The sequence below is a fragment of the Augochlora pura genome, chromosome 1 (genome assembly GCF_028453695.1).
Source record: "Augochlora pura isolate Apur16 chromosome 1, APUR_v2.2.1, whole genome shotgun sequence".
Taxonomy (NCBI): Eukaryota; Metazoa; Arthropoda; class Insecta; order Hymenoptera; family Halictidae; genus Augochlora; species Augochlora pura.
In genome coordinates, this window is record NC_135772.1 from 6,390,143 (window position 1) to 6,407,714 (window position 17,572).

Consider the following 17,572-nt stretch of genomic DNA (forward strand, 5'->3'; position numbering starts at 1 on the left):
TCGCGAGAGGAGAGGCGATCGCGGGAACCGATCCGCCATGCCGATTCTCGCGTCAGGTGTTGGGAGGATAATGCTCAGGCGTGGCTCGCAATCGCCGCGACTATCGAGCTTCGCAGAAACGCTTATCGTGCTCGTACACCGTCCTTCCCTTCCCTTTCCTCTCCGAGGTCTGCGAAAAACACGATGGATTTTTGCACGGGTCTGTCTGCCTGCGTGGTAATGCCCAGAGCACACGGGCCCCGGACCACCTCGATCCCATCCAGTCGTTACATTACTCGATTCTCTAACGTTATTGCGGCTTTCAATCTATCGCGGTCAGGCTTAATAGCCTACCCTCGACCGCGAAAAACCCGCTACCGGCGCATGATCCCGGTGATACTTCACCCTCACGACCGGAATAATGGCGTTGCCGATCACCTAAAGATCCTCGTCGGCAGGTGATAAGATCTAGACCCGCAGGGTGGTGGGAGTCGCGCGATGGCTAACTCCCGCTGGTCGGCCTGGTTGGTCAGATCGGGAGACGATACTTATCAGTTCGAATCCTGAAAGCAGGTTTCTGCCTCTTGAAACGATCGAGTTTCGCGGAACAGACGGACTTCTCTCTCTCTCTCTCTCTCTCTCTCTCCCTCTCTCGCTCTCTCTCCTTTCTCGACCGCTGGTAGTTCTCTAGCTGGACAGGATCCGCCTTGAGCAGATCCGGACGACGACGCGACGCTCTCTGCCGCTAACCGAAGATGATCGGTATCGCTTGGAGTTCTCCACGCCGATTCTTGTTGCTCCACGCGATCCAGTTTGCTGGAACGGATAAACTCGAAAAATTTTCTCGGGGAGCTGGCATCCATCCTGAAAGTTGAGGAACGTAGGCATCAGGTGGTGGAAAGGAAAAGAGACGATCCCTGTCCTTCGCTGCTCGTTGGAAGAATTTCCTTCGCATGGGCACAAATTGCAAACACAAAATTAATTCTTTTCACTCGAAGCTATTTCATCTATAAATCCGGAATAATTTTTCTAACTTATAAAATATCTATTTTATATGAGTTAATGCTGTCGCGCTTCTTAAAATGTAGACCGAATGAAAAGATCAGCCTGCGAATGAAATTCTACTACACAGTTGTACTTTCTCTTTTAATTCTCATAACCATAGATTCTGGAAACATGTGCGACCAGTATTCGCTGGAAAACTAACTATACAAGAAGTGAGATAACACTTGCGCAGGTAGCCTCGCACAGCGACGTGGCGCGCCTACTGGGTGGACCTTTTACATGAACTACGATGAAACAGAGGCTTTACGTCGCGTAGCGAACGTAGTTTAGAGTTATAATGTTCACGTGCTAGACGCGGCGCAACCCCTATGCGGGATGTATACTTCGTCTACTTCACCTCCTTGCGTAGCTAGTTTTCTTGCAAACACTGCATGTGACCCAGGTGGCATTGGTTGCTAGGCCGACGAACGATGAGTTTTATCTTTGAACATTAATGCAGTCTGTTTATATCCGTTCCACATCGCGACACAAGCAGTCTCTTGTGAAAGGTTCTTAGGGACCCCGTAAAGAGAATATACATGGTTGCATCTTCCTCAGTAATAAACTAAAATACTTAAAAATTACGAATTAATTAATAGGTCTATTCTTTTCATAACCTGATAATTCTATTTTCCTGATATATTTTCATAACCTGATAATTTCACGCACAAGAAATTGAGTCTTATGGATCATGCAACAGAGTTGACTTTTAACAGTTCTTTGAGTATAAGCAAATTTGGTAATGCAAGTGAAAGTAATTTAGTTTCATTGAGGGAGGTTTATCTTCACAATGTAAACCGATGTGACAACACTTAATGATTCGTAAGTCGCAATGATTTTACGATGTTTCGCGGGGACGTAGAAAACTGCAACGAAATGTAGAAAACGAGTACCTAGGCGTCTTTTATATATTGTATCTAATAGTAACCTTTTGCAATATTATTAGACGTTTTCTAGACATCTTACTTGTGGACAAACAATAGAAACATATTTTAATTTTGGTCTGATAGATTCCCATTTGCTAATCGGGTAATTAATATCCGTGACGCGATTCCGAGAAGAAATAAAGGAGAATCGAGGTTGATTTCTTTTTTTATTTTTCGGTGAATGGGATGCTTGACGTGTTTCTTGTTGGTTTTATAGGTAAGGTGGATCCAACGCCGCATACTTCGTCGTTCAACATGGGCTACCTCGTCTCGCCGTACCCCTACCCCAATGGCGCCGGAGGACCCATTCCTGTTTCTATGGTGAGTCGATGTTTTTTCTTTATTCTTTTTTTAAATTCTCGCGTTCTGATTAACAAGGATACAACGAGTATTAGGTTATCTTTACTACGTTACACGATTATTTTAAAATACTAACGGACACAGATCTAGGAGATTTAAGTGTTATCTTATGAAATTTCAATCAATTTACGAATTCTTCAGCACTTTGAACTGTAGCGGAGATTTAATTTGCATATCAGCAACAATACCAATGATCTTGTTAGTTAAAAGAGGCGAAAGCATAAACATTTTGTTAAAACTACTCGTATTAATATTTATTTCGAATAAATATTTACCTAAGATAATTATCCGAAAGGATTCTTTTTAGTAGAATACTTTATTCGAATAACGTTTATTATAATACTTTATTTGTCATAAATTTATTCGCATAATTCCTTTATTCAATTCAAATAAAATTATTCGTATAGTAGTACGAATAATTGTTGACTGTTTTTTTTTTTACATAATTTTCTAAGAATATATTTATACAAATACTAGGATGATTATACAGTTCTGCATTAATCTAAAAAAAAGCAACAAACTTTCCGATGGAATATTTGAAATAAAAAATATGAAAGAAATTTAAAAAATCGATAAAACAACACTTTAAATTCGTTCATTTTTCCTGTACGAATAAATTCTTAATTGAATGAGTTCTTATTTGGATAAATGTTTATTCAGATAAATTGTTATTCGATTAGACATTTGCTACATAGTTTCAAATAAAATTTTATCCGCTGGTCTTTGTCTCTTGTCCGTCATCGGAATAACATTTCGCCCAAGTCTGCTTTTTCTAAGCCAGCAATAGTAACAAAAAAACTTCAAACATAAAATTTGGCGACTTTGTAACAACAATTGTTAATTAGCTTTCGGCTAAAGAACGAAAACAAGTATCTTCGTGCGAATTCAAATTCCCAGCTGGAGGATTGTCGCATAGCAAGCAGATTATTTATCAAGCCGTCCGTGAACGATTCCGCAAAGATAAGCAAAGTGTACCCGGTCCTATTAAAATTTTAATTGTGAGGATCGTTTTCGAAACAAGAGCCGCGTCGCGGTCTCTCTTTTGTTTGCGGAGAGTCCAACTCCGAGGCGTTCACTCCGCACCCTTTGAATCGTGATTCCGGTATTGATTTATGATGCCCGCAAATTGGATTCACGATTTATTTACGAGCAAGCGTTCGCGCGCTCGCGGCCCCATGACAAAGTGCCGCTGGAAACTGCGCTGGAATTGTTTCTCTTTCCGCGATGCTCGCATCCATGAGCTTTTAAATAATTAACCGCCTTGTGAGAGGAACTTGGCGCCTTCTAACAACCGTGCATGGAATTCCTCTTTGATATTTCCATTGCGCGGCGGTTCTTGTTAACGCGGGCATCGAACTTACCCGGTTCTGTAAATTCCTGCAGATTTTTATATCACGGATTGCTAAATAGCCGATATCCGAAGCTTTTCACGCGATTATCCTGCTAAACTCAGACGTATATGGCTGTCAAAACTACTTGTCTTCATTTGTAAATTAATTCGTTTATGAATTCTTAGATTTAGCGAGTGTACGAAATTTAGGGGTAGCCGAAAGTACAATTGACGTAAACGATCTTAAATTTTAATTTCCTATAATATAAGACAGAAAATATTGAAGAAAAAGAAATAAAGTTTGTAAAAATTCTACTTTGGACCAATAGGACGATGAGAGAGAACGATACGGTTAATATTTTTTACTGTCAATCATGCATCTTCAAAGATTTCGTAACAAATGGATTGACAAATTATGACATGTAATAAATTAATGAAATGAAAACAAAAATTAATATTAACATTTAACTCTTTTATAATTTCGTTAATTTTATTTTGTCATTCCGTGAACCGTGCAAGTGTCGTTTTATTATTTATTTATAAAGAAATCGATTGTTCGATTGATTAACCGAAAGATTCTATGGTAAAGATGTGTTTGCATTAATCATTAAACAAACGAAAGTGAACTTACATTGATAGGCTTCTAAATCGTTGAATTACCATCGAATCGAACAGATTGAGAACGTGAATCAGTAAATATTTAGAGAATCCGATTTTATTATATTTCACGTGTACGCGAAGTCTTCATACTTCCTACGGAGCATTCAGCCGTCAAAGCAGGCTATTTTTACCGCGCGCACATGTAGCGCGGTGTCTAGAAACGGGGAGGAGGGAGCGAGGAAAGTAATAGAGCCCGAGTGGGGGCAATTCGCTAGGCCCTGGAGTTCACGCTACTCAAAACCGATCCGAGGAAAGTAGACTGAGGGTATCGCGGCGTGTCAGGCGTGCAATTAGCGCCATTAGCGATTACGCGAATGGAATTCGCTCGGCAGTCGAGCGTGGCCCGGCTTCGGGTTCTCCTTTGCACGGCCTCCTGTATCAGGAAAGAGAAAGACGGCGCGGCGTTCGTGCTATCGGAGCCGCCGCGCTCGAAAGAACTTGTTTTGCGAATGATTGACATCGAAAGTACGTGGTACAATAGCGATTTAACGAGGAGCAGCATGTGATCAGAAAGGGGTAACGATGCTACTGATGGTGTCGAGCACGGGTTAAAAAAGCTGCATCGATCCGCTAAAATCACGACACCTTTTCACTCCCTCTCTTTCTCTCCACGTCGCGTTGTCACGGGACAGCATGAATGAAATTTGCAGATTCACGTGTACACGTACATGCTCGCGGAACGAGCCGCATTGTCGCGTCAAATGGAGCCGCGCGCACACGCGCAGACGCGCACACGCGTGTCGCCGAGCCGAGTTGAGCGGAGCCGCGCCGCGCCGCGCCACACGGCCTGTTTCGACGGACGGCTAATTTGACTGCGGTGAATCATGGCGTTGCTAAATAGTGGGCAAAATTGGGCCGATCCGGTGTTAAAGAGAGTGTCGCGCACGGCTGATCGACGCGTTGTGTTGTCGCGCCGCGCTGTTGCGACGCGCGCACCATTTTCTGCGCGATTCCATCGCGCGCGGGCTCATTCACGCAGCCACAACTCTTCACGGTCGACGAGCATTTATCTTCACGGATCGAGCGACGCCGATAGATCAGGTACGGTCTGCTTAGATCGAATCCGGTTCGACCGATTGATTGTCACTCTCGCATTCGTAATCGCTCGTAAATTTGTTCGCACGTTATGTCAGGATGAAAAATAGCTGGACGCGTATTTATTAGACAGTTAATAGCATAATTGGATGATAGGTTTTATGCAATTATCACGTAATACGGGCAGCGTAATGGAGTGAGAAAATTATCAACTCGTCAGGTGGTTTTCGCAGACGTGCCGGACGAAGAATTTTCTTCGCGTGCGGGTGCTGAAAAAGAATCGCTTATGGAAGCTGGACATTTTTATTTGTTATTATAGATATTCACAAGGTCGCATTGATAAATAAGCTTTTTTTTGTTACATGCGATCCACTATACGGTATACTTGAATCGAAGAATTATCTATTTAGTTAATCGGTAAACTTGCGAATCTAGAGAAACGTTCACTGAATGTGTTGTTTTTTAAATTTTGCCAAATGACGAACTCTTACCTTATATTTCTATTAAGCTATATTTTTAGTAGAAATACAGGGTACAGTAATGATTCAGTTAATGTCGCCGAGTAGGAATCGAAAGTCGTCACGAACTGAATCCGAAGGCACGGTTATTCGATCCTCGCGGCTCGCCTTTGCAATTGGGGACATCTCATAACAGAGAGAGAGATGGAACGAGACTCGGGGCGAACGAAACTACATTGTAACCTGGAAAGGCAGCCGCCGCATGCCGGTGTAGATTACTATGAATACATACATTGTAACGCTAGCATAAAAACGATTACTTAACTTTCTTATTACCAATTTTTTGTATATAAAAATTTGTTTAATATATAGGTCAGATTTTTTCAATTAAAAAATTTTACTCTTAATATTTATCGCTCATTGATATTCAATGGTGGATTTTTAGGCAAACTGGTGACTATACAAATATGAATCATTATTTATATAACAGTAATTAATTTTTTCGGTCGTACAATAACGGTTTTGCAAGACTAGAGTTTTATCTTAACACTGGAACTACCAAACAAGTTAAAATGATTCGTTCTTGACTTTTTACATCGTTAAATTTGGTAAAAACATTACATCGTTAAATTTGATAAAACTTTTGTGCGGCTTCAGGCTACCTAAAAGATTATAAGTGGTAGCAATTCGTCTATTTGAATTTACATAAAAACCAAAAATGTAGACGCATCAAAATTTCTGACAGCTCGATCTATTAATAGCAATTTTAGACAATGCCGTTAAAACAGAGTTCACGAAGCGGTACATTGAAAACGATATGCGCAATTAAATCGCGAAGATTACTGCTCGCAGAATTAACATTTCTCGAAGTCGATGAGCCACAGGGCACCTAGGCAGGCTATCAATCAAAAGGAAAAGACGATCGATTCGAAACGCGTGACGTAACGCCGTCTGGGGCGATTAACGAGCCCCATAAGACAGATTATCCAATAAACTGCATCAATAAGCGTGAAGCATCGTTTGCGGCTGGACAAAAGTCACGCGACGGCTCTTTTCCACATCGGCGAAGCGGGCCACGCGTTACGGGTATCGCGGGCGATCGCGAACGCGAGTGCAACCCGCAGCGGCTAGGCATAATTGCCCGAAGGAACTCGTTGTGCAGGCATTAGACTGGCATCGGTTCCAGAAAGCCAGCAGCCAATGCTCTTTCCGTGAATTTTCTAATGGAATCGCAGACCGATCGTTGCCGGCCGGTAATAAACCGTAAATAAAATTAGACCGCGTTGCCGATAAAGGGTTGCGTGACGTAGCCAAGAACTCGAGAGTGCCTATTGAGGCTCTCTTCAACTCCTCGGAACTTGATGAACCACCGGCCTACCCAGGATGGTCAGCGACGCTTCCGACTCGCTGCGTCGGTATCCATCGTTGTTCTCTTTCTTTTTCGTCTGCTTCTTCGTTCATCTTCTCTCCGCTTTTCTCTTTCTCTCTTTCGGTGGCTCTGCTCTCTTGGATACATCCTCTCCCTACCAGACTCGGGCACCCAGTCTGGTTTCTCTTTCCTTTGTCCTTTTCTCTGTTTCTCTCGGCCCTCGACCCCCCCCCCCCCCCCCCCCTCCCCACGCTCTCTCTCTTTCTCGCTTTTGCTCGCTCGCTCTCTCGCTTGCTCGAACGGTCCCGTACCTTACCTCGGATTTACCTACCTCGGGCACTCATCTTCTACCATGTCATTATGTCGTTATTTCCGACAACGAGCGTGTCTCGACTAACCCTCGTACGCTTACCTCCAACAGAAATGGGCGCGAAAGCAGTTTCGCCCGAAATCCGACTACAAACACGGCTCGTGAATGAACCCCGCTCTCTCTGCCCGTCGCGCCCGATCTTCGGAACCACGGGATCACGTCAATGGGAACGCTGCGGCGATTATTCTTTTTTTCATTTTCTCCTTTTTTCCTACTTCTTCTTCTTCTTCTTCTTCTGCCTCTTCCTCCTCTTTTTCTTCTTTCTCCTCTCGTCCCTCTTCTTTTTTACACGGGATCACCGCGACGACGCTAGAAACGCTTCACCGTGCTTCTTGCCTCGCTAAGAGGACCCCATTGTTCTCGCGAGATTACTCGCCCCGCGGTTTTTTGGTCCTACCCGCTGGTAGTTCGTGCTCGTGCCCGTGCTCGTACTCGGTAACGGACTGATAATTCCTTCTTTTTCGTGGGCGAGAATTCGCACGGCGGAAACCGGTGCTTCGTGCAATTTGCGTCGCACCGATTCGTTGTTGGTCGTCCATTTTGTAGTCTGCGCGTTTACAATTTTTATTGTCTGCTGCACTTTTACACTGAATTTTTATTACACGGTGTCTCTCTTGTATAATTAAAATTACTAAAATAGCGATTTGTCCTATTATACTGGTGCCCACATTTTGTATACATTTATAGATTTGAGAAATGTCTAACGAACTGTGGCCAATGTAAGTTCTAGGTAGAAAGCTAGATAATTTTAATAATTACAAAAGTTATAATTAATAATGCTACGAAACAATGACGCGGAAATATGCAACGAATTAAAAATAAATGAGACGCAGATGCTACTATACATTCACGTACGTATATGTGCTACATTGTGTACATCTTCTCTCGAAACTTTTCTTCACAATGGAATAAGAATTCTAAGAAATTGTGTCTTTTCCTATCACATGAATCGAACAAACATTATATTGTACTTTTTCTTGTCACATCTTCAGATATCGACAGCTCAAATATGGACAGTTTATACCAGAGGTGGGCACAATTGTATTCAGATAACAGATAAGGGATTGAAACAAAGATAAAATTGATCTAAATATAAATTTATCCGAATAAGTTTTTTTTCCAATATAAATTCATTCGAACAAGATTTTATTCGAATTTATTCGTACAATTTATCGATTTATTTCTTCTATATTCTAGACACGCAAACGTTGTATTAGAAAGGTTGTTCGTTTTGTGTAAATTGATATTTCTATAAGTAGTTGAAATTTAACTAATCCTAAATGTATATTAAACCAAAAATAGTCAACAGTTGTTCGCATTATTATTCGAATAAATAGATAAGATAATTTATGACGTATAATCATTATTCGAAGAAAATATTTTATTAAGAAAAATTCATTCGAACATTTTAGATCACTATTTGTCTGGCATAAAAATGCTCCAACTATAACAGATCGGAGAGTCGGCTACTTCGGCGAAACAATATTTTACTCGCGAACACACCGATCAGAAAACGGACATAAAGTTACAGGACAGTCGCCCCGAAGAAGCATTTCTCGCATGTCAGAAGCCGAAGTTAGCATTCCGGGCTTGCGAACGCGTTCCCTTGCTCGAGTCCCCTGGCTCGTTGGTGCCGATTAAAAACTTGTTAACGATTCGACGCAGCGATTCGGACGCGTTCGCGAAGAATGTTGGAACACGCGCTATCTCGACCACGTGCGCTGGTTTGACCGCAGCGTAGTCACGAGATCAAACTGTTTCGAGGGACTATCGAGCAGCGGCCGAGTCTCGGTTGTGCAGGTGCGATCCCGTGCTGATTAAGCACCCGCGGTAACGACAATTTGCTAAACAACGCGTGTCCCGTGGCCGTGTTCTTTGCGGAATACAAAGTGCCTTGGCAACGCCTTTGAGAGGCATCGACCAACTGAGGTTTCGTGGCCGGGGCTTTCACGATAAAAGACCGCGCGTGAAATGGCAATTAGGTGACCAAGAATTTACCCGCGGATTCTTGGGAAATCACGGACAAATTAGACGCTGCGGTTTTCTCTGGACGGTCACCCGGTTCGTTTCTTTTTCTACTCGACGCGCTCGCCGACGCGGCCACCTTCTCGTTACTTCGAGATTACACGGACCTTCCGCAAACGAAACAGTTTTTAATGGCTTTAATCCTCCCCTCGGTTTTCTCGGATTCGTTTCGATCCTGCGAGACTGATGAGGATTTGGAAAATGCCAGCTTCCGGCTGATCTTGCCGTCATCCTCTTTATTCTTTCTGGAAAACTTTCCATGCAATTTGCTTTAAATTTTCATCCAGTTACCTTCTCTCCGTTGATCTTCCACTTTCGTTTATCTTTCAAACGTAATTTTCATACGTATTACTACATCGGATACGTTAAATTATTCCAAAAGTTAAATAAGAGAAGACTCTGTTAAAAGTTTTACTTGGGATTCGGGATTTTATACCTTCACTGGTGTTTAATTTTCCCATTTTATTACGATACGAGACGCACGTTATACCTTTTTACAATGTCTACGGCAAGTGTTGTCAATATGTTTCGATCCATATTTATCATATAATATAATGAATCGATATTATATGAATTCTGTTTGTGCTATGTCACGTTATATTCGTACTATCTAACATGAAAAGAATTTTATATTAACAAATTAGTGCACTCGTACGCTCGTTATACAGTTTTATCCTGTTGAACGTACCCTTTCTAACCTATTCGTGTTACGTACCAAGGAAGGAATTTTTACGAGAGACTAACACTGTTCTGACTGCACTAAAACTACCGTTGCGCATTTCACCTCTATCGACGTTAAAACGTGTAAAAATCAGTGCAGATCTCGAACAAAGAAACAGCTATCTAACAGGTCACTTAGCACCGAAAGAGCTCATCGATCCAGCAGCTCACCAGCGATCAAATATACCATACCGATTCTCCGTTGACCGCACGGCAGCAGCGGCGCAATAAAACGATCAATCTCGATCGTTTCTCGAGGGTAATCGATCGGAAGTGCCTGCGACGTGTCAGAGAAAAACGAGAAAATAGGATGCGGGGCCGCTCGGCGCTTGCCGTGGCAACGAGGTGGCGTTATTGGATAAAATGGTAGCCGCAGCGTCGACACCTTTCTGCCAGGATTCTTTAACGCAATCATTGTCGCGACAAAACCCGGCAGCCCGAAACAATTGATCGGAGCTGTACACAGCCCCGGTTTCGCGGGCTGCGTTCCGCCATTAACGCGCGCGCCTGCATTCCGGAGTCTGTCGAACTCCGGGGCCGAGATCGACAAATGCCTGCTGCTCCTCCTCCAGCTCCTCTGCCTCCACCTCCGGGAAGAGTAGTCGCATGCACGCTGGTGACAAAGGAACGATGTCTAGAATTCGTACAGCCGTCGAAAAAACAACGGTCGCAAGAGAGGGAGAGAGAGAGAGAGAGGGAGGGAGAGAGAGAGAGAGAGAGGAATCGGGCAAGCCTTCCCGGAGCCAGAAAGAGAAGGGTAGGAACGAACACGCGCGTGCACAGAAAACAAGAAAAGAAGATGAAAAAAAATCGTACGGACGCCGGGGTGTATGTGCACGGAAACGCGCAAACGTCCCACCAATTAAAAAGAACTCGATTCGACGGGGTTGCTGAAAAAATAACAGGCGTATCGGAGCGCAGTTTCGCGGGAAAAGGGAGAGAGAGAAATAGAAAAAGGTAGGATGTGAACCGGAGGAACGAAAGGGGTGTGCAAACAGAGAGAAAGAGAACCGGAGAAGGATAGAGGACAAGGGCTACGTTGCGTGGAGGAGAACGCGACGACCTATAGGAAGGGCGGTGAAGGGAGAGGAGCAAGGGAGGAGAAAGAGGAGGAAGAGGAGGAGGAGGACGAAGAGGTGGTGATGGTGGTGGTGGTGGTTTGGGGTCGGTGGATGCACGTGAAATCCAAAACCCTTATATTAAAACACAGCCCAGCCAACCAGTCACGGCGCGCTTAATTCAAAACAATATAATGGGCGCAGCAACATAGCTGTAGTCGTTCCTCTCTCTCCATCCACCCTTGCATCTCGTTCCTCGTCCTCTCTCGCGCGGTCCTCCTCTACCTCCTTCTCCTCCTCGTTCACAGCCCCCTCCCGCCCCCTCATCGGTCTCTCCATCGTTTTCTCGTCAGTTCATCGTGTGTACGTGTGCGCGAACCACCGGCGAAAATGTTCGTATTAAGAGAACGCTTATAATGCTCTCTCGGGTTGCCGGATTGGTCGGTCCGGTGGTCTGGTTCCTTGGCCGGACCAGAGGCTCGAACTCGGAGCGAGGATGGCGACGACGATATGGTGACGATGGTTTTGTCGTGTTGGAACCACCCGGGCTTTGTCTGTCCGTTCCGGCGGAAGACCAACGCCATTGTTCTCATTGTTTCGTGACACGAGCGGCGGAGAACGAAAGGGAGGGTTTGGCCGAGCCCGGGGATGCCTGCAGGAGGAGAGGGCCGCGAGGGCATCGGGAGAGAGAGAGAGAGAGAGAGAGAGAGAGAGAGAGAGAGAGAGAGAGAGGGAGAAGCGCGCATAGATGGCCGCGTGATACACGCCTGTCCCAGTGTTTAGTACTTGATCGTGCCCTTCTAGCACCGTCAGCACCGTCCTCTTTGCTAATTGTTTGCCAATCAGTCCTGCGAGTCTAGCTCGTGGGAAGAGAGCCTCGGCCTGGCTTTTCTTAGCCATATTGGGTAGCTCGTTTTCTGCCAGCTCCTCGAGCCTAGGTTTCAAAGAACCACTCGCGGTTGCCAGAGATTTCCACGGGATGGCGTGTCTGCCTTACTCTCTCCCGCTCTCTCTCTCTCTCTCTCTCTTTCTCTCACTGACTCGCTCACTCACTCTCACTTTCACTCTCCCTCTCCCTCTCCCTCTCCCTATTTCTTCTCGTCCTCCACAGCCTCCTCTCCAGTTTGTTGAGCTCGACGATGTAGATCGAACTGTCTTGATCTGTGAAATCGTGTCTTCTCCTTTACAGTTCTTTTTCTTCTCTTCGATTTTCGTCGGCAATAGGGTCTCTACTCGTGGGAAAAGGATTTTTCTTATTTTCTTTGTCTGCTGCTAAGGCAAAAGTACCTTTTATAAAACGCAGTTCAAGTATGACCCCTTCTTGTAACAGAAATAACAAAATAAAAAGTGGCTAGAGCATATGCGAGTACATATGTAAATACTGTCCGTATTTCTTGATATGGTCTTTTCTAAATTCACTGATGCAACTATTGTTAGGTAACAATCGGATGGAAGAAAAAGATGTTTATTCGAGTACAGATGTTTGTATTTGTCAAAGCAAGAACATAGTGTGCCATATTGCGTCCTTCCAACTTTTCATTATACCGATTTATGGAACAGTTGACATTAGAGCATTGGCATATGTAACACGGGCAGATGGTATGTATGTAATCGGTGTTCCATAATAGGTACATGTTCGTATTTCACCATTTTAGTTGTACGACTTCATAACATTATCTAGAAACATCGCTTTGTCGAGTATTATAAACAGTATTATAAATATTTAGCGATAACATTTTTTGATTCTAATAAAATCAATGATAATCGTACAATTTTTGAAAAGTGTTCCATAACAGGTACTTTTACCTTATTTCAATAGTCGGTTGCTTGCCTGGAAACTGATCGATCAATGATTTTTCATCGTACTTTGACCGAGGATTTATTTCCAGTGAATCCAAATGAAAATTCTCAGTTCATGCCACAGTTCTTAGGAACGCACGAGTTCTTTCGAATTATTCGGCAATGGGGTACGAGATTCGGAAAGTCGATATCCTCCCTCAAGTTTTACCTGGTGCGAAGGCGCTATTGGTTTCGGTATTCGTGTGGTTAAGTACTTTTGTGTTCAAGGACCTGACCAAGAGCTCCTTCGTCCGCCGCGCAGCTTGAAACCCGAGGATTGTCCTTTTCCGAGGGATAATACCGTGTGGCCCGTTAATGCCAAGATGGCTGCGCGATACGCAACTCCATTACGTACGCTACCTAGACCCCCATCTTTGGACCCTGCTAATTGTTGTTCTGTCCGTACATTTAACGTGGGAATATCTGCGCGATGCTCGCTCCCGATACCAATCGCTCGACCGAAACTGGCCCTCGAACGGTGTACCGCGAAATCTCGGCATGTTCCATGAAATCGCCGGAAGATCTGCGATTATCGAGCTTTCAGCGTGGTAGACGCTAGGAAAGGATTAACAGAACGTTTAGAAATATTTCATTAGCTTCTCGTTTGTTCGTAAATACACTCATTCTTCACCGAAGTTTCCTAGATTTTTATAATTTAACGATGGAGAAAGAAATCCGTGTTCACTGCTTATAGCTTGCTACAAAGATCAAATACTCGCGGCAGAAAAGTATTTATTTTCTCTGCTCAAATGCAGAAGATCGTCGCGTGCTTGCGACTCGATATCGCATGGTAACGTGATCTGAGGAGCGACTAAATTGCACCTCGTGTACAAATAATGCTGCAAACGTGACACAAGTAGCGGCATTGGTTGCTTAGATATGTACACGTAAAGTATTATTATCTACTATTTTAGAGCAAGACGTTAGCATCTCGGGGTACTCGGGTTTCTGGCGAATTTATTTGCTCCGTTACATTCCTCCATCATTTACGCAACCAGTGCGCGCACGGACCAAGCAGTTCAAAATACATTCTATGCGCGGGAACCGGAAGTCGCCGGTAAATTTATTTAACTTCGCTCCGAATTTACGTTCCGCGGCAAGTGCCAAATTCTTTGCCCTGTTGAACAACCAACGAACGTCTACAGGAAACGAGAGCATCGTGCGTTGTGTAGAAAAAACAAAAATCGAGATCGACAGGGATGTGTTCATTGTTGTTCTTCCGAGAGATGACTTTTCCGTGTATCGTTTCTCGTAAATTACGAGCAGCGATTTGACGAGCGCGCGTCACTTGAACACAGCCAGCAGCCGACCAGAATTTATATCGTCCCCGTTCGTCCATCTCGCCTCGAAATTCTCTGCTCTGCTCTGCTCTGCTCTGCTCCGCTGGGTCGTTTGACATAATCGGCGTGCCGAATTTCAGGAATCTCGTTCGGTCGACGATATTACGCAAGCCGCGGCCGCGCTTGTTGCGATCTTCCGTCTTGGTGGTGGATCATTCATCTAACCGAGACGATCTGCCTATTACTTTTGAGCGAGTTTCCCGATCTTCGAGCGACGTTCTTTGAGGTTACCCTTTTGACTACCGGCAGCGGAGCGTTTCGCAGATCGCAGTTCGGAAAAAGAAATCGCGTTCCCGGCGCTGCACGCTATTAATGGTGCGAATACAGTTGCTCCGAAAAGTATTCGCGAACTTTTAAAACGGTGCAAGTTTTTAAAAATTCAACCTGTATTTTTAATTACTTTTACTATTATTTGGAATGAGAGATTAAAATAGAAAAACTATCGTACTCTGATGTTGTTATTTGTGCTTACAACTAACATTTAAAAAAGAGATTGCTATCCGTTAAAGGGAGTGTTGATAGAATATACGTGGCGTTGATCATACATTTTAGTTAAATCAATTTTGTCGTTCCGAATCATGGTGTATTTGGCTACTGTTACCCGCTGCATGTACACTGATTTTGCTGTCAAATCTTCTTCTCGTGCAACGACGCGTTGAAAACGCACAAGGGGCAGAATACACGCGGCGTTCCAGGAGCGCAGGCAGCCTAGAAAGGTTAAGTTTGAAGTTTGTGAGTCGCTTGGGTCCTTTCATCGGGCTGATAATCTACTAAGAACTCTCCTAAGAAGTTTTCCCCGACTTCTCGGACTCTGTTGCTCGCAGAGCTGCTCCCCGGAATTTCTGGGCGAGCGGATTCCAGCGTCGCATTAAAGACGGTCCACTACTCGTTTTTAGTTAACACCTGAGGCCTCCCCAACGAGCGGGCGTTCCGAGCTCGTGAAGGGGTCGGAAAAGGTTCCCTTGCGTCTCGGCGAACGCCTCGAATGACGCTGCTTGTTGCTCCCCCTGCCCCCCCCCTCCCCCGAGGGACAAATGAGCCAGAATAAATAGCCGGGGTGGCTCGTGAATATCGGAGAATGTCCAGAGCTAACCAGCTTGAAAAACGGAAGCTGAAATGTTTGCGACCGCGGGGGTTACGGACACCGGAGGCAAAGAGAGGACGGAGGCGATCGTCTTTCTTCTGTGCCGGCGACTTTTTCTTTGTAAACGGCGATCGGTAACTCCGCAAATAGATCGTTCGCGTTTCCGGCTCGACGGATTCTTTGGATCCATTAGGGCTCGCGTTCCCCTTGGCACGATCTCGAGACGATTTGTGACAATTACCGGTTTAAACACGCGCAAAGGGCTTTCTTTAAACCGGCGCGAAGCAAGCCCGTAAACCCTCGTGCTTCCGAATTATCGCAGAATTTTTGCTGGCGCTAGCAACCTCGAAATCACCTCCTTTTTTCTTCGATTCAAACAGATAGACTACATTATTTATTTATAAAGTTATCGAATTAGGGTGTAACGTTGTAATTTCTAGATCCTTCCAAGTTTTTGCAGATTGCCCAGAAACCCTGTACAGATATACATTCTTAGAGTTATTTATCAACTCTAATATTTCTTTAAGATTGTTACCATTGTTATCACAATGTAAATTTGATCGAAGCAAAAGGGAAGAAATGAAAATAAATGAGTCATTGGCCGATGCGATGGTAGAGTTTTGGCGTTGAAACGGACGAGGTTTTCATAAAAATGTAAAAACAATTGTTTTTCTATTTACGAAGAGACAAAGTGTCCTTACTAGCGAATCTTTCTACAAAATAAAAGCTGCGTTTATTTAACTGCAGAATGCAGAAACTAATCTTTAGTAAATAGTAAATCGTTGTATACAAAAACGTACCATCTCAATTTCGTCCCTGCTTCGAATTATCACGCTGTTCATTTACACTGTCTTCGGAAACTGTTGACTCATTTCTTAGTCCACAAAGGATTAAGCCATCGTCACAAAGATAGGTCAGGTGGTTCCGTCTGATTGTCTAAACTGCTCGGAAAGGGTTCCCGAAGATAGGAAAAGGAACCACCCTCCGAGAAGCTATAAAGTTTATCTAGATGACACAGGTATAGTCGAGGGACAAACGAGCCAAAATAAATACCCACAGGGTTGGGGATAGTAAATATCACGGCGGAGGAAGCGAGCGGGGGTCAGACGAGAATAATTAATTTATTGGGCCCTCTAAGTACTCGGGGGCCGAATTCAGGATCACGGCTCGGTCGCAGCCGGACATTATAAAACTCGTTCCAGCCGGTTGGGGCCCGGAGTAATACGCGCGTTCATTTCCATTTAATTGGGAAATCAATCTAGCGCGAGGCATCGTTACGGAATATTTATAAGGGCCGGTATGCGGGTAATACGGGTTTCAATTTCGCGCGCTCGTTCTTCTTCGCTCGATCTTTCCGCGGTACTTCTTTAATCTCCTGTGCCGGGAACACGTTCGCGCCCTTTTGCCGTTTTCTGATTAATAATTCAACATACGATGAAGAATTACCATCGAGTCGACACAAACACGCGCGCGAGCGGACACACGTACACACGGAAGAGATACGCTGTTATCCGTCGTCTCTCGGAGTTCTCTAATACGCGACACCGCCGTCTCTCCCTCTCTCTCTCTCTGTGTGTACATCGTCATCGATGCGTATGCATATTAGTCCATCATAAAGCTCCTCTCCGGGCCATTATATCGGGTCCGCTTCAAAGCAACGAACTCCCCCCGCCATTATTGCTGGCCGATACCTGTGCCATGGTGTCGCCGTTGCGTTTCGCCTTTCCACCAAGAAAATAATCGTAATTCACGGCCGCGTTTACGGTTCGTTAACAATGTGACATATAAGCGACACATAAAAAACCGTTTGTCCGTTTCTGCCGCGGAGAGATGCGCGTAAATCGCATTGTTGCAATGCGAACTGGAGAAGGTAATGCATCCCCGTCCCTGTCGTAGCCGCTGTCGCTGTCCCTGTCGCTGTCGCTGTCGTAGTCGCTGTCGCCGATCGAATCTGGGACAATGTCGACCATAATTT

The 17,572-nt window shown here is 44.4% G+C and overlaps 1 protein-coding gene across 2 annotated transcripts in view; it reads left to right on the forward strand.

Annotated features, from left to right (window-relative positions):
- The window catches only part of LOC144478604 (protein pangolin, isoforms A/H/I/S), a 329,927-nt gene that overhangs the window by 35,149 nt on the left and 277,206 nt on the right, over positions 1-17,572 (forward strand). For both annotated transcript variants that reach the window (XM_078196685.1, XM_078196694.1), the window contains exon 3: positions 2,167-2,270. In XM_078196685.1, coding sequence (XP_078052811.1) covers positions 2,167-2,270 — 104 coding nt within the window. The remainder of the gene's footprint in view (positions 1-2,166; positions 2,271-17,572) is intronic.